Below are 18,333 nucleotides of genomic sequence, written 5' to 3'. Positions count from 1 at the left end.
AGAACCCAGCAGTAAGAAGGAACAAAAACTTTACAAAAATAAAAAGCACAAAGAAAAATTTCAACGCTATTTTGAGTGAAACCTTCCAACTAGAGCCCTATGCAGATACAAAAAGTCTATATATATCCGATACATGAGCTGTACACATGGTCCACGGATATCCTCATCTGCAGATGCAGATACTCATAGATACAAAGTGGATATCCACAGATTTGCAGGGCTCTATTTCCTTGCGATGTACCATTTGTCTAATTTAGACTATAAACTTGCAGGGTATCTTGAAAATGGCCGGGGGGCGGAGGGGGGAACATTACCTACCTCCCGTAATGGTTGTTCTTCAAGATGTGTTGCTCATGTCCATTCCAAATAGATTTGTGCGCACCGCATGCACAGTCGCAGAAAGGTTTTTCCCCTAGCGGTACTCGTTGGGTCGGCTCAGGCACCCCTGGAGTCGCACCTTCATGGGCCCTCCCACTTCTCCAGTTCCTTCTTGCTAGATTACTCTGACAGAGGGGAAGGCAGGTAGGTCTTGGAATGGACATGAGCAACACATCTCGAAAAACAACAGTTACAAGAGGTAGGTAACCATTTTTTCTTCTTTGAGTGCTTGCTCATGTTGATTCCCACCTTACCTAGGAGGTGGGGTTGGAGTTCATGGACTCACTGATTGAAGCACCACTCTGCTGAACACTGCATCATCCTTGGCATGCTAGGTAATGGCATAATGAGAAGTAAAAGTGTAAACCGAGGGCCAAATCGCCACTCTACAGATCTCCAGAATTGGGACCTAGGCCAGGAGTGCCGCCAAGGAAGCCTATGTTCTAATGAACATGCATCAGCGCGGGGGAAGGGATCTTTGCTAAATCATGATATGCTCGGATACAGGACGTGATATCCACGTTGATATCCTTTGAGAGGACAGCTGAAGGCCCTTCATCCTGTCCGTTACTGTGACAAACAGCTGGTTCAATTTAGAAAACGGCTTTGTTTGCTCAATATAAAAAGTCAATGCCCGCCGAATGTCCAGGGAATGGAGCCTCTGCTCCCAACAGTTAGCCTGAGGCTCAGAGAAAATGACTGGAAGAAAAATGTCTTGATTGGCATGAAATTGAGAGATGACTTTAGGGAGAAAGGCCGGATGCAGCCAAAGCTGCACTTTGTCTTTGTAAAAGATGGTATAAGGAGGGTCGGATGTGAAGGCCTTGAGCTCAGACACCCTTCTAACTGAAGTTATTGTGACCAGGAAAGACGCCTTCCAGGACAGATAGAGTAATGAGCATGTTGTTAAGGGCTCGAATGGAGGCCCCATCAGCCTCAAAAGTACCAGATTAAGGTCCCAAGATGGGATCAGTTGCCAAACTTGCGGGTATAACCTGTCCAGTTCTTTTAAAAAAACGACCCACCATCGGGTTAGTGAAGACGGAGCAGCCTGCCACTTTTGGGTGGAATGCTGAAATGGTGGCAGGGTGACAAGCTGCTTTAAATGTAGCAGATAGTCCAAGATGAAGGAAATTGATGATTGCATTGGAGAGGTACAACTCTGTGAACACCAGATCAAGAATCTCTTCCACTTGGCCAAGTAGGTCAACATGGTGGATGGTTTCCTACTGCCAAGGAGGACCTTCCTAACAGGATCTGAGAATGTGAGCTCTACCAGGTTTATGCAACTTCCAAGCCATGAGGTGGAGAGACTCGAGATTGGGATGCTGGAGCCGGCTGTGGTGCTGGGTGATCAGGTCCGGAAATAAAGGTAGGGTGATTAGGGTGTCCATTGACAGCTCCAGAAGCATGGTGTACTGTGCTGGCAGGGCCAGGCTGGTGCTATGAGTGTCACTGAGGCTCCTTCCCTCTGGATCTTGAGAAGAATCTTCTGGACAAGTGGGATAGGTGGGAACGAGTAGAACAGGTGGTCCTTCCAGGGAAGGAGGAACATGTCTGCACGTGAGCCCAGACTGTGATTCAGGAAGGAGCAGAACTGCAGGCACTTCCTGTTGCTCTTTGTGGAGAACAAGTCAATCTGGGGAACTCCCCACAGTTGGAAAATGTTGTTCACCGTGTCCGGGCGAATGGACCACTTGTGCTTGTGGAATAATCTACTGAGATGGTCTGCCAGCTCGTTTTGAGATCGGGAGTACTGAGTGAGCTATGCAGAAATCCCAGAGCTTTAGAGCTTCCTGACATAGGGGAGAGGAGCATGCTCCACCCTGTCTGTTTATATAAAACATTGCTATTGTATTGTCTGTCAGGATTGATAAGCATTTCCCTTTCAAATGAGCTTGGAAGGTCTGGCATGCCAGATGAATTGCTCTCAGCTCCCTGACATTGATGTGAATTGACAGCTCCACTAGGGACCAGAGGCCCTGAGTTCTGAGCTCTCCCAGGTGCACTCCTCACCCCATCACCGACATGTTGGTAACCAGACACAGCGAGGGATACGGTTTGGAGATGAGGATCCCTGGACACACCACTCGTGGATTGAGCCACCGCTAAAGAGACTTGAGCACCCGCAGTGAGAGTGTGACGTCGGCACTGCGATAGAGTTATCTGGCCCTGAATGTGGCTCGACCATCTGAGGCGACAGAGATCGCCATGAAAAGGACCCCTGGTTGAAGCCAGTGCGCTACACACTGATGCTGAAGTACCCAGTGCCAAGTCCATGAGGCTCAACTCTGACTGCGGCCGCAGGGCCTGTGGTCCTTTTCCTTCTTAGTGTGGAGGCAGAATCCTCTGCAAATCTTGTACCTATCTGTCTGGTGGGATTCCCCCAGGCACTTTAAGTAGGACCTGTGCAGGTCGCCCTTTGACATCAGCTTTTGGCAGACCCTACATGTCTTAAACTTCTGGAACCGAGGCATGCCCCGCCCCAAGCAGGAGAAGGGAACGGAGAAGAGAACCCCGGCTCACAAGGGTCTGAGGTTCAAACACTACACTACGCTCTACTAAAAACCATTAACTAACCGTTGAAACTATTTTCAGGTAGGAACGACAAGTACACTAAGGGATCATTCGAAAACAAGAGAGAGAATGCTCCAACGACCATCACTGGCAGTAAGATGGAACTGGAGATGTGGCAGGTTGGTAGTACCCTATATGCGGGGAAAATCCAGGGGCGCCTGAGCTGAGCCGACGGTACCGCTAGGGGAAAAACCGTCCGGTGACTGTGCACACACCTACTTGGAATTGACATGAGCAAGCACTCAAAGAAGATGTGTTCTTAACTTGGGTTAAAATGGCAGTCAAGACACAGCAACTCAGCTCAACAGCTCAAATTCAAGCCTAAAGAGCAGTCTGAGCTAGAACTGGAGCTACTAAACTGAGGTAAAAGTTGAGTTACCATGTCTTCATTGCCATTTTAACCAGGATTAGCTAATCTGAGTTACAAACACAACTTTTTTTGCAGCATAGACATACCAGAGGGGTGGTATCTGTTTTGTCTTCTTTTTATTGTACAGCATTAATAGCACTCAATAACACAGTATTCTAGTTTAAGAAAATCTTTTCTACTTGCTCCATCTCATGTTTTCTTGATGCATTTTGGGGAACCAGAGTTAACAGTATTAAGTGGTTGGGGGTGGGGGGAGCTTTGCTGCTTATTTTTCCAACAGCATCATAACTTTGCCAAATTGCGTACATCCCATGCTCTCTGTTGTTGTTTTCGTGGTAAAATGCGTAGCATTCATCTGTAAAATGCAAACCATAAGACACACAACAACGTGTAACAATGTGGGGTTACCCCTGTTGCTAGAACCTTAAACTTTTTAAATTTCCTTACGCTGACTAACATGGCTCACTGCAATTTTAAAATTGGGTATAAACAACTTTTTGCAATTCATATGTTTCAAATAAAACAAACACACAGTCATTTTTAGAATACTTTCACTGGAGTTTGAAACCACATTTCTGGGGCTTGTATTTGCACTATTGTTCATTTAACGCAGGGACAAATAAACGTTAATCAATCTTTAATATCAGAAACTGAATATATTGCTAAATTGCAACTCAAAAGTGCTTTCTTGTCAGTAATGTGGCAAACAGAACTGATCAAAAAACATTTAAGCAGAAATTCAAAAGTGAAAATTTTTGGTTCTGGTTAAAAAGTCCAAAATTTTCCACAGAGAGCAGACACATTTTCCTTAAGTTGATAACCCATTTTTTTGTCGAAATACAACTTAGACAGAATATTGTTTACTTTATAACAAAGAACATAGTATAGTCCTATGCATTTCTTCCTTACTTGGTATGGGCAGAACTTTGGTTGATTTTGCTCTTTGTCATGAAAACATTTGTCACCATAAGCCTCTGCCACACTATACAGAAATATTTCTGTGACAAACCTGTAAGGGTGATGTCATCATCTTCTATTATTTGCTCTTCTGCAACATCCAGGGAACTCTCAGTAATCATGTCACTGGATTCATCAACGCAAGCTAAGCCAGAATAATTGTGCAGGAGGTCTGCACTAGGAATATGTTCCACAATGACAGCAGGGAAAATGGATGGATCACCAAGCTATGAAAAAAGAGTATTAAAAGAAAACTATTTAGATTATTTCAGAACTAAATGTTTGTCTATCTGGAATATTTCAATCTTATCACATCTATAAAGTGTTACTAGAACATTAGGTTGTCAGGAACAAATATCAATCAACCAGCAATTCTTCAACATGCTAATTGGCACAGCTACAGAAGGTGGTCACATAACAGCAAAATAATATTAGAATTTCTTAAAGGTTTACTTTGTACTGAGCAAGCATATTTATTACAGAAATAATTGAGAAACAATTAATGTATATCTCCATGAAAACATTTTTACAGAGTCACTTTTTAGAGTAAAACTGTACTTAGAAAATGGACTGGGCAGAGGATTAGAAAACATTGTAGGGGATAACTGCACTGGTTGGAGGAGTAGAAGGGAGGGAAATGTTTTCCAATTAATTCCTATGGTTCTATTAATTTGAAGCTGCTCTGTCCCTCCCTCTCTACTGCGGTATCCACTCTCTGTCATCACCCCACCCTCTACATTTGTATCGTGTCAGATATAAAAGAAATGAAGCAGCTGGAGAATCAGAAACATGTCAAGCCAAGCAATAATAATTAGAAGACAAACATTCTTTCAAAAGGCTGTCCCCCAACAGGAAGAGGTTTTCAGAAAGTGAATGTTACAACAGAGAAAAGTTTTCTACAGCTAACCTTCTAAAAGGTCATCTGCAGGAAGAGATTCACTACCTGATGGTAGCACAGTTAGTTATAATTATAATTTTTTTCAGCAATCTCCATACTATAAAAACACAGAACACTATTGATTTGACAAATTAAAAGAAAGGTTATGTGAGCGGGTCCTTCTGTAAACAAAACAGTGTGGGTGGACTTAGGGCTAACATACACTTCAGAAGAGTACAGTATGTAGATTTGTACCTAGTTCAAGCCATTTTTTTAACCATTCAAGAAAAAAATCTTACGATTGAGGTCATAATCTGATCACTGCACACGGTTCAAGTGCAAGAAAAATAAAATATATTCCAAGTCAATGGTTCAATACAAATGATGGCTATAAGGTCTAGTACCTCTCAGCAAAAATCCAGGAAGGGAATTATTGGTAGCACCAGGTGCCATTAAAAGTTCTGAAAGGCAGGAATTAGTATTTTAAGTCATTCAGTAGTTTTTAAAAACATGTTCCAACAAAAATTGTTGTAAATGGATAATAAGGCTCAAATTAAATAAAATCCCTAATATATTTCAGTGGGCTTCAACAGTGAGTTAAGAGTTCAGTAGACACAAATGCCCATTATGGAAGTTCAGCAAGTAAGTTCCTCAAAATATAGGAATCAAAATAGAATAACTTCCACAAGACCAATAAAATGGTCAAAAAGCAGACCTAAGTAAGGCCCCTCTGGCAGTTCTGCAAAAATTAGGAAGTGAACAGGTCAGAGCTGAGGAGAGACGAATCTGAACAAGAGTGACTCCAAGAGAGAAAGGGCACAAAGTCATAGCATCAGAAAAGATGACTGCTGCTAAGCAGTTCAGTAGAATAATGAGCTTCACTAAGACTTATTAATGAACCCCAAAGGAGTGCTCTCATGTGAGTCAATCAGAATCAGTCTGCATTATTAATATTATATCAAAATGGCTCAGAAAACTATTATCCCATTTAAGGACCAAGTCAACTAATTTTCTTAATCGCACAAGACTATTTAGAAACTAACCAGTAATCTACCCTGCAGGTTCCCAAACTTTGGCTCATAAACCACCGTTGGTCTTCAGAGATCTGGCTGGTCACATCTGTTTCCACAACAGATATGAGGGGAGTTGAAATGAAAAGCAAAAAAGACAAAGGGACAAAATAACGTATTAAAAACAGGTAAAGTCCAATTCTTTCTATGAGTTTGAAATTGCTTTTATTTGCCCCAGGATGTTATGTGATCATGAACCAGAGGGTAAATGATCTCCAAGAGACAATCGCACTATTGAGATGTGGTCCAGGATATGAAAAAGTTTGAGATTCCCCAATATAACCAATACCAAGACAGAAAAGTATTGTGAAAACATAGTGAAACAAATGTTAAAGCAGTATTAAGGTTGAAAAGTCAAGCACTCAAAACATTTAAAATGCCAGAATTAAGGTTGCCTGACACAAAGGCATCCCCCTCCCACATTTCAAGTCTATGACCCAAAGCATGAGGTATCGGAGCTTTTTAAAGCAAAGGCCATGAAAACTTTTTAACATGAGCACACCAACTTATTTTTCCTTCACCTCTTTCTTGGAAATGGTTGAATCATTTGGCTGAAATTAAAAATTGAGTCGAAGACAGACATCCAGCATGGAAAATTTGAGCCCAAAAACGTAAAGTTTGGGAAAGTTATAAGTTAGCCTGGCAGAATTCAATTTTTTTTTATAGTTTTGATGGATAATATCAATGTTTATTTTTAAGCATTTTTCCATATATCTATCTATTTAAATTTTCAAAGTTGCAGGAAATTATGGCAGGGATCAAAAAATAGGGAGTCAGATAATTATTTAATCACAGCAGACACTGAGATGAAAAAAAGTTAAACTTTTGTAGCCTTTAAAAACAAAAATTTCAATATCACATGTCAAAATATACAAAGTAAATATCATTAAACCAAGCAGGTTCTCAAGCAGCATTTTTCTTACTTTGCCTATCTGTAAATTTCAATTATTAACAATGGAAATATTTTTTCATCCATCTGTGTGTGTAAAGTGAAATCGACAGTTACCAACAAAAATCTAATCCTTCCAAGCCTAGCTATAAGCAACTGAAAACAGGGCTTTGTAGTGAGAAGAGTGGCGCAACCTTAATAATAGACAGTGCTACCAATCCTACCTATAATATATATAGTGCAATATGCCACATCCTCTCACATCATTTGCTAATTCTGAATATTTCAATGGTTAAACGTAAACTCCTCCTAAATTATCAGGATTTGAAGGTCATGCAATGTTTACACAGGAAAAATATTTTAAAAAGTCTTGGATTACAATTTTGAAAAGTAATGCATGAATCCCTAAATTATGAAGTGCCACCTACATTCAAGGGAAACTACGTTAGCTAGAATAGCTTCTAAATGTTCTTCCCAGAGTAGAGCTTATATGTTTTCAACATTGCTGAGTAGGCCTTATGAATGGTGGGACCCCCAACCCAAACAAGGGGGAAGCTCAAGATGCTGGAATGGGGATGGCAAGAGGGTGAGGAGGAAAAAAAGCCTTAAACAGTCAGTCTCCTCTTCCAGTCCTGTTAGAAACAGATTCTTTGATAGTGAGGTGTTCCTTCCCTTAGGGTTCTGCCGTTGCACTAGCTTGGTAGCTGAAAATGTTGCTTACTTTGTTTGCTCATAAAGCCAGCCCTTCTCGTTAGCACCTTTCTCTATAAAAATTATTCTGGCTCAACATGCTCTCTCTCTAATGACCTAAATTTGTGCCACTACCTTAGCCTCCTCAGAAACAGAAACTAAGGCATCGGTTCTCAAACTTTTGTATTGGTGACCCGTTTCACACAGTAAGCCTATGAGTTTAACCCGCCTTATAAATTAAAAACACTTTAAAAATATTTAACACTATTATAAATGCTGGAGGAGAAGCGGGGTTGGGGCGAAGGCTGACAGTTCGCAACCCTCCCATGTAATAACCTCGCAACCCCCTGAGAGGTCACCACCCCCAGTTTGAGAACCCCTGAAATAAAGAAAGCCAGTGAACTATATTGTTATTCTTCAAGGGAATAGGTTTTAAATAATTACTTTGCTTCAGAGGAATAAATCCAAAGAAACACTTTTTACTAAAAACAAAAAAGAGCATTTACAATTTAGAAACAAGTTTTGTGTAAATTAAATTCTTGTCCAGAGCTTTCTAAGGTCCCATCTACACTGCACAGTAGAAGTTATAATGCTGTGGAACCTAGATACAATAGGTCAGTAATCTGTTCATTTTTAAAACATCTTCAGTCTTGCACTACCAACAGGACTGAATCATATTTTGACAGTGTTATTGAACTGTACTGCAGCCTTGAATTTTAGCAATCAATAGGATTGCTCAGGAACATGGTTTAACAATCTACAATTGTGTTCTGACCATGCCTGAGGACTACTATTCCAAATACACTCACCATGGTAGTTTAACTAAACATCCCCAACATCTCTCTCACCTATAGAAGTTGGTCCAATAGAAGATATTACCTCACCCACCTCTCTCAAATATCTTGGGATCAATATGGTTACAACTACAGTGCATATCCCAACATAGTAATTTATACAGTGCCAAAAGACACTATTAGGATAATTCTTAGTTTTGCCCTATGCTTAAATAGCAATTTGATATGCTATTTAGGGAGGAAAAGGCGAACGTAATGAAAAAAATAAGCTGGAGGATACAGAAAATTATTAGTAGTAGCCATGATGTCATATGGTAAGTGAAGTTGATTTAAATAAATTATAGTCCTAGAAGAGTAGGAGTAAAAATCAGCAACAGTTTTAGTGGCATTTAAAAAAAAAACACGACCACCACTTTTTGGGTTTGCACAGTCATAAGATGCAAAGCAAAGGTTTTCTTTCCTGCAATATTAAGAATAGAAAGCCCACAGCAAATATTCTGTAATTACTCACAGAAAATATATGTACACTTGTAGGCTTTAAGTGAAAAATGAAACTTTGTAAAAAGAGTCTTCTGTTATTGCCAAAACTACTTTTTTTACATTGACTGCACTTGCAAATTTCATCAATAAAATTTTGTCCACTCCACCCCGCAACGAAGCTTCTACTGAAATAAACTGATATGCAAGTGACAAGAGAAAGAGGCAATTTTATTTCAGATTTTACATATCCATCTCAATAATATAACTGGAGGAAAAGTACTTGGATCCCAATAGAATAGAAAATTGAGACTACTAGTAGTTGTGTTATTTTAGTCAAAAGAGAAATCTTGTACAAATTGTGAATGGCAGAAGAAGTCTGATAGAATTACTAGTCAGATATCCTCTCCTTCCTTGATGGAGACTGCCTGTGAAATCAGAAGAGTCAGCTTCTGACAAGTGTCCACCACACCTAGGCACATGAGAGATAAACAGGTCTCAAAGCAGCTTCTCGGGAGCAGATAAATGCAGTGTGTTCCCCATGGAACCGGAAGCCCATGAAGGGAGACCTGAACCATGTCTTCCTAGGAGCTTTCTGAATATGGGAGTCCTCCTCATACAGAAACTGACTTCAGTTCCATCAGCCCTGTCAAAGACAATCCATCCTTCTAAACTGACCCACAGCCAGATTATCAGGAAAGTGGGAAGGGGACTGAGAATCTATCTGAAAGATACTCTGCATGGAGATAGAGAGTAAAATTTATTGCCCAATCCAGAGGCCCTCTGACACTGGAGTTGAGAGGGGAGAGAGGAAGTGGCCATCCACAAAGTAAAGGAGACTACTGAAGGCGGACTGGAATTGGGTCAAAAGGTGGAGAAAATCAGTCCCCACAAACTTGACTGCACTGTTCTGTGAATCTGTGCCATGGCATCTCAAAACAATTGACAGGCCAACCCTCTGAGGTCCTCCCTTCCTCTTGGAGGAGTGTGAAGGGCCAAAAGTGGCAGTCAGGGTGTAAAGACCCTGTCAGGGATAGCACCAGGTCTGATCCCCAACCACTGCCAGACCTAGTATACCCTTGGGAAAGTACTGTGGCCGCCAAAATGGAACCGTTTCAAGTCTGGAACTTGCTAACCAATTGCAAGGCATTGAAGGAATGGGGGGGAGGGAGGAATTGAGAGAGAGACAGAGAGAGAGAGAGGAGTCATAGAGTAAGACCAGAAGAGACCAACATGTCATCTAGCATGATCTGTGCCATACAGAAAGACATCACCACCACCCAACAACCAAAATTAGACCAAAGTATCACAGCCCCTGGGAGACCAGACTATTATGTGCCACAGGCAGGAACTGTGCTAGGGAGCATATCTGCCAGAATTGTAGCCTCTAGGACGAGGGTGAGCAAACTATGGCCCGGGGGCCACATCCGGCCCTCCAGATGTTTTCATCCGGCCCTCGAGCTCTCGCCGGGGAGCGGGGTCGGGGGCTTGCCCTGCTCTGTATGTGCTGTGGAAGCAGCAGCATGTCCCCCTCCGGCTCCGACATGCAGGGGCAGCCGGGGGCTCCGCACACCACTCCCACCCCAAGTGTCACCCTTGCAGCTCACATTGGCTGGGAATGCTCACAATGGGAGCTGCAGGGGCGGCGCCTGTGGACGGGGCAGTGTGCAAAGCTGCCTGGCTGCGCCTCTGCGTAGGAGCTGGATGAGGGACATGCCGCTGCTTCTGAGAGCTGTTTGAGGTAACTGCCACCTGGAGCCTGCACCTCCGACCCCCTCCGGCCCTCAAACGCCTCAGTCCCAGCCCAGAGCACCCTCCTGCACCCTCAACCCCAGCCCCATCCCAGAGCCCACAACCCCAGCTGGAGCCCCCACCCCCTCTCCCACCCCAACCCAATTTTGTGAGAATTCAAGGCCCACCATACAATTTCCATACCCAGATGTGGCCCTCGGACCAAAACGTTTGCCCACCCCTGCTCTAGGAGGTGCAGCCTAGTTTCAGACTGATGGTACTCCATGCAAAAACAGAATCATCCCTATTTAAGCAGGATCTGTTCTGTGTAGCAAGAGAGTCTGTAATCCTATTAGTAGAGTAAGCACAGAAGAAGTTTTTATGTTATTTGTGCATGGTCACACTTGCACACTCCAAAAAGGGCCACTGAGAAAGCAAAATATATCAGTATTTCCTAAACAGAAATGGACAAAGCTGGCAAGGGAAGAAATCATATTTCCTGTTCATGTGGAGTCATTCAAATCCCACCTCTAGCACCATCTGACACTGGCTGAGCTGAGTTAAATTTGCAAATAAATGACTCATAATTTGATTTTTAAAAGTTGAAGTAAGACAATAACAAAAGAAATAAAATAAGAATGAGTTATGACTTCCCAAAAGTACCGAAAACAGCCAGAATCTAGACACTGAAACTTTCTCTGAAACAGTGTCCCTCTCTAAATTCCAGACAGAAAATGGTCTCTAAACTAAGTATTAAGAGCTTTTAAAACAGGAAAGTTCCTTATATTGTTTCAATCCTAAATTCTAATTTTCAAAAACACAGCAAAAATCATTTTTAAAAAATTAAATTGGGTGAAACCAATACTCAAAGCTCAGCTAGAAGATTTGTTAGACCAATAAAAATATTTTCAGGGCTACAACTTTCTAATTGTCAGTCCTGGACAAATAAGCAGAAATATCAATTTTATCCATCATAGAAATCAAAACCCTTAACAACTCTGTATAAAATTAACTACCTCCCTGGTCTTACCACATGATCCCTCTGATTTATACATTCTAATACAGCATTTTTTTTTTTTTTGGTAACAAAAATAATATGACACGCCCATATTCAATTTCCACTTTAACTACTCAGATCTTTTTCTGAAGAAGAATGTCTCTTTTTATAAGATTCATTCTCATAAATCAGCAACCTCTAGATTTATCCTAATTTCTTGCAATTGAGCTAAGATCCCCAGGTTTGGAAAGAACTTGCAGCAAGGTATTCTTAGTAAGTGGTCCTTGGCGTTATAGAGTTCACGTTTTCCCATTAGTCTGTCACAGCCTTAATTGGGTCACTTTTAGGGCATGCGACAAGACTGTTTTCCTAGGCTTTTTCTAGAGTAGGATTGGGCTTCCAAAATGAATGCCAGGGAGGCATTTGTTCTGAGGTTGAAGAACTCTTACGGGACGTTTATATTGCCCTCTTGAAATATTTGATCATGTTCTTTGTATTTTATGCCTATTGCCATTTGTCTAAATCAAAACATATCTAAACAGAGCAAAAACATGCCAGATTAATTTCTTCTCTATGAAGTTGGAATGAAGCAGCCTCTACTTTCTCAGCATTCTCCTCTCCCATTGGCTGGGAAAGTGAGAACAATAAAAAATAATGCTAATAAATAAGGCTTGCTTTCCACTAAGTTTATGGAATTCCAATATTTGAATCCCTGGGCTGTCATGAACTCTGGAAAAAATACAGGGAAGGAAGTTACATTGCCAGAACTTCCACCCAAAATTGAGTAAGCAGTTCAAATTCAGTTTCATTGGAAGCATGTGACAGCAGATGTTAGCCAATCACAGCCCTTTAGGTAGGTCATGTTAATTAAAAAATAAATAAATTAAAAAAAGCCAGAAGCATGATTACAAAACCAGAAGTATTGTAGAAGGAGAGGGGATAGGTAGGTGCTTTTCACACAAAAATTTTAGAAGATATTATGACCTGGACAGACAGTAACCATGTTTAGCAGCATTTTGAAAACTGCCTCCCTGAATTTCTTACTAACAAATACAAAGCTTACCTTTAACAGGCATTTGAAATCTCTTAACAGTTGCCCTCGTCCCTCCATAAGCATGATTATTATCATTTGCATTTAAGGAATCCTTATAGTGGCAAGGCACATTTTACATCATTTAGACATAGGGCCTGGCTTAGCTAACTAATTGAGAGGATGGTTTGAAGGGATGGAGGGTTTTTTTTTTTGTAATGTGACAGACACTAGCCTAAATAAATTACTGGAGTTTAAATTGCTAGTTGTATATTTGAGTAGTTGACAAAACCCTTTAATGATACAGTTCAGAAAATAACCCGTCAAGAACATACGGTATCCAAGATAACCTCTTGGTAGTGTTTCTGGTCATCTATGGAGTAGCAGGCTCCCCATATTTATAATCTTACCCAAGTATACTGGAAGGGTTAAAAAGACTGCTAAATACTAGGGCTTTGGAATTCTTCATCTACCAGTGGGATCTACTGGCACAGATCTGTAACAATGAAGAAATGGTCTCTTCAATATCACAGAAGTCACAAGGCGATGACTACCAAGCGCTTGAACTATTTTCTGCTTTGTTCACACACACACTGCATGAAGCAACAGTGAACTTTTGAAACAGTGCAAACATTTTCTGTGGTAATAATGATCTCAATGCTTAGTTTAAAAAAAAAAAGAGGGCGACATGTTTTCTGATATTTTTAGAATACGTGCATCACTGACAAACTATATAAAATATAGCTTCTTTTTTTATCTCATACCTGTTGCTCATCCTCCATGACGTTGCTGGCAAATTCAAACACGAGCTCATTCTGTTGTACAACTGCTGCCATAATAAAGCATTCCCAGGTCTCAGTTCCACAAAAGAAAAAAAAAAAAACCTCTTAAATGTAAAGGAATGGAGACTGTTTCTACGATCCAGTCAGGCAGGAAAACAAGATTATGAAATGAATCAAGTGTCTGGGACAATAATTCCTGGACAGCCAATCTTCCTGGCCTCTTCCCTGCTCAAACAAACCCGGGGAAACTTTTCCTGAAATGTTGTCCTCAGAAAGATAACCTTTCACCCCTGAAAAACAAAAATATTACAATGAATAAGCAGTTGCCTTAACTGTACAGCACAGCTATAAAAGTTTGTTCAGAGTGATAAACAGATCCAAATCTACATCACATAAAGTCAGACACTCCCGTATCTTTAGAGATCTTATTTTTACAGATAAGAACATGTTTAATTTAGTGTTTAATTTAGTGCTTCATAAACCGTTCAGTTTGCTTCACCAAGGGGGACATTAATTTCAAAGTGTATCAGATTAAAATAAAAATAAGAGTCACATACTGACAAATAAAAACAAAAAAAGATTTAAATACAATAGCTACTGACATTTTATTTTTCATTTGATACACAGCATTCAGCTCCCAATACCTGTTAATGAACACATGTATCTAAGAGAAAATTCAAGTCAAATATAAAATCCCAGAGCGATCTAATAAGTTATTGGATACATCAGGTACTATTGTTTTCTCCTCCTCATTTGCTGGTCCAATTTTGAAAAGTTGTTATTTTGCCAGTTAAATGGATGATTCACTGTATCTTGGTTAACTCCTAAAGCATAAACTAGATAAAACAAATACATACTCTTTTTTAATTAATCCTTCTAAAACCCAGAAAGCCCTTGAGTTCTCACACTAAGCAGTCTCTCTTTTTAAAATGTACTGTAAATGTATCCTTATCTCTAGCACAGGCTTGCGAGCAACAGGAAGGAAACAGCACTGACCACGTCATGGCAAATTAGAACATGCAAAGAACTGCACGCTACAATAGCAAAAAAACCCGAAATGCAACTTAGGAATGTAAACAGCTTCATTGGAGGGATATGTGCTTACAACTCCCACATTCTAATTTATTCAGCAGCAATAAAAGATAAAGGCAGCTGAAATGGACTCAAAGTGATAAGCTGTATCACACATTTTCTCAAATGGGAAATAAAATGTGATCTTGTTTATATGACTCATATATTCAGTAAACTGATAAGAAAATGCTGAGAAACTTTTTTTTAAAATATCAGCCAAGATTTTCAAGAAATAGGTGTCTAAAGCTAGATGCCTAATTCCATATTTAGGTGATTACATATGGATTTAGGACCCTAACTTTAAGCACCTATTTTTGAAAATATCAGCCCCTGGTTCCCCACCTTGCATTAAATTCAGATCTCCTAAGACAGTTTTCTATCAGGGTACCTGTACCCTGCAGAAATCTTCCAGGCGGTATGCCAACTCATCTTATTTGCCTAGTTTTACAACAGGCTCTAGAACCCTGAAGCAGGACAGGGATCCCCCATGTACCGCTGTGATAACAGAGGAAGAGGGATAAAAATTCAACAAACCATGAGCGGGTGGAGTGGGTATTGTGGGGCCGGACAGGAGCAGGATTAAAAAAATAGCCCTCCCGCATCGCAAACAGCATGAATGCCCTAGCTAGTAGCCCCCAATTTCCAGACGCCCAGCTCTGAAGGTAGTGTTGCCACCAGCAGTAGTGCAGAAGTAAGGGTGTCACAGTATGGTATTGCCATTTTACTTCTGCACTACTGCTGGCGGCAGCACTGCCTTCCGAGCTGGGCAGCCAGAGAATTTTTAAGTGAGGTGAAACTTGCGGTACACAAGACAAATCAGACCCCTAAAAGGGGTACAGAAGTCTGGAAAGGTTAAGAACCACTGTCCTAAGACACAAGTTATATATTAGTCATATAGCAATCAACTGTGAAATATACAATTTGAGCCAGCCAGATCCTGTGCTCATTAAAGTCAAAGGCAAAATTTCAAAATGACTTTAAAGGGAACAGGATTTGGCCATTTTGGATTATTAACAACTGTGTTTATATACAAAACTGACTTTGTTAAAGGGAGGGAATACAGATTCTTTGGTTTATTTTTACAATGGAATAAGACAGGGAGAATGGAACTGCCCCTCTATTTCCCTATCATCAAGAAACCTAATTAGGAGGAGATGTCATGTGCTATACCTTCAGGAAATCCAATAGCTGGGTCTTCTTTTCTCAATGGGGACACTGTCTTTTGTAGTGTTCCCTAATTAATGAATTAAAATTACATGCTAAAAAAGGGTTTAGTATAAAGCACAATCCTCCTCTTCCAAAATCAGGAAACCCAAGATTGTACAAACATGAGAACCTCCCCAACTTCTAAGTTAAATTCCCCATGAGAATAATCACAGCTCTAAATAAAGGGCATATACTCATCCGAGTTTTCTTAATGGAAGCCACATGCATGAATATATTTTTAAAAATATTTGTTTAATTTTTCAACCTTAAATTTATTTATTTTGTAAAGCACCTATAGTATTTGTGAGGTTCTCCATGTATCCTCAGAATACACATACAGGTTGTAGCAGTGCAACGACTCTAGGTTGCCTCTCAATGTTTCTAATCTTTAATCTTGAGGGACCACTTCAACCTCCCTTATCATTTATTTCTTGGCCTCTCTTTTGAGAAAATGCGAGTGTCAATATGCCCACTAATCTCATTTCACATGGTCACCTAGCAGCCTGTTTGCTGATATTCAAAGTGAAGGATACAAGAGGAAAAGTAAAGTAAACCTTAAAACCTTTAAACCTTCCCCAATAGATAAATTAATACTTTTTCATTAAGATGAAATATTTTGTTTGCACTTTCTCAAACCAAGGAACAGCAATACTAATTTCCAAGCATTACAGTCCAGACACTATGAGCCTACAGACTTGAATTTTTCTACTAATGAAAAAAAGTAGATATATTAACAGCAGCCGTTCCAAATTAGGGTAAATGAACAAACTCAGACACATCCTGACCTGTGGAGGGCTAAAGATACTTCAGTACTTTAACAATACTTTGCACTTCTGAAACTTCCTTTCATCCAATGATAAAGCATTCTGCAAACATTTAAAGCTGCACAGTACTGTACGGCAAATAATACTATCTCCATTTTTACAAATTGGGATATGGAAGGGCAGAGTTGTTAAATAAGTCACTCAGAATCACAAAGAGAACTGGAGGTAGAGCCTGGCTGGGGCTCATGCAGAAGGACTGTGACCACACAGGAGGCGGGGACAAAGGGGACAGCCAGAGCCCCGCCACCTGGGCTTGGGCACTCTTTCCCCTGTCCCCTCACCTGGAGACGGTGAGGCTCTGGCTGTCAGCCCTGGGGTGGCAGCAGCAGCACAGAAGTAAGGGCAGCAATGGGGCACTAAGTCTACTGTGAAAAGTGATGACAAATATAACTTCTCACATTGCCTCCCTTACTTCTGTGCTGCTGCTGGCATGGCGCTGCTTTCAGAGCTGGGCGCCCAGTTGATAGTTACTTCTCTCTGCTCTGCCTTCAGAGGTGCATAGTGGTATATGTATTGGGGGTGAGAGGGAGTACATAAACGACTACAGACAAAAAGAAAGGCGGCCCGATCAAATAAGTTTGAGAACCACTGCACTAGACACATTCCTTAGAAAGCTAGCATAAGAGATTTATTCTTCCACTGAGGATACAGCATAATTCCCCATAACGTGAAGAGCAATTACCTGTGACCACTGATGGATAACTAGGTTCTTATAAGTTTCAATTTTTACTTTAGTTTTTACTTGATCATTAAAAATACATTTATCAGATTTTATCTTTTAGTTTTAAAAATCTTTATTAAATCAAAAACGGTTACCTGTATTTAGGCCTCAGAAAGATTGTAATAAGGCATAAAGTAGAGTGCTCTAAAAAAATGTAAAACATGGATACATCAATATTACACACACATTAAAGAATCATATTCTTTTTCTTACATGGAAGGATCAGGTGCTTGTACCTAAGAGGACCTTCTCTACCTACTATGGGCATCTGTCTCCCAGAGCCCCAACATCATCAACACTCTCAAGGACAAACAAAGAAATATATGTTTCTAAAGAGACTGAACACAAATATGCTGCATATTTTTAAAAACAAGAAAAAATTAGTTTTAAAAACAAATTACTTTATTCCTTAAATTTTTCATTAGCTATAAACACATTTTTTATGGTAGATTTCATACTGCGTAGGCAAACAGCATAGACCCGGTACCCAAAAGCATATGCTGTAGCAGCAAACTATTAAATACATTTGAAATAAAGTAGCTGGGGCAAAATTAAGTTTTGTATTTATTACACCATTTAAAATGTTATACCAGTGTTTCCACTACACAACTTTTTTTTTTTTTTTTTTAGGGAGTTGAGAGTTTAATCATAAAAGTAAAAACTGACCAAGACCAAGACCAATGACCAAGTCATTGCTGAGTGTCTCAGCCTGAAAGTGTTTAATAAAGAAACCAAGTTTGAAACAGAATCTGTGCGGTCTCCGTCAAATTGGCATAAGAATAGTAAAAGATAGAAACATCTTTGCAGATGTTGAATTGTGCTTCTATCTCTCAGAAATATTTAAATAGAACTTTTTCCTGAATCAATCCAGAATATGGACCTATATCTATAC

At 40.2% G+C, this 18,333-nt stretch overlaps 1 protein-coding gene across 20 annotated transcripts in view; it reads right to left on the bottom strand.

Moving 5' to 3' along the window:
- ELF1 (E74 like ETS transcription factor 1) overlaps positions 1-18,333 on the bottom strand; it is a 136,168-nt gene that overhangs the window by 39,370 nt on the left and 78,465 nt on the right. For 10 of the 20 annotated variants that reach the window (XM_038418375.2, XM_038418293.2, XM_038418337.2 and 7 more), the window contains 2 exons: positions 13,602-13,909; positions 4,335-4,509 (listed from right to left, as the gene is read on the bottom strand). In XM_038418375.2, the coding sequence (XP_038274303.1) occupies positions 4,335-4,509; positions 13,602-13,673 (247 nt within the window). In that variant the 5' untranslated portion in view covers positions 13,674-13,909. Of the gene's footprint in view, positions 1-4,334; positions 4,510-13,601; positions 13,910-14,476; positions 14,616-15,860; positions 15,920-17,536; positions 17,586-18,333 lie in introns of those variants that run through there. The other 10 variants (XM_043504553.1, XM_043504555.1, XM_038418325.2 and 7 more) reach the window with 3 other exon arrangements.

The sequence above is a fragment of the Dermochelys coriacea genome, chromosome 1, assembly GCF_009764565.3.
Source record: "Dermochelys coriacea isolate rDerCor1 chromosome 1, rDerCor1.pri.v4, whole genome shotgun sequence".
NCBI lineage: Eukaryota > Metazoa > Chordata > Testudines > Dermochelyidae > Dermochelys > Dermochelys coriacea.
Note: the sequence above shows the minus strand (reverse complement) of the source record. Positions and strands in the feature narration are given on the sequence as shown.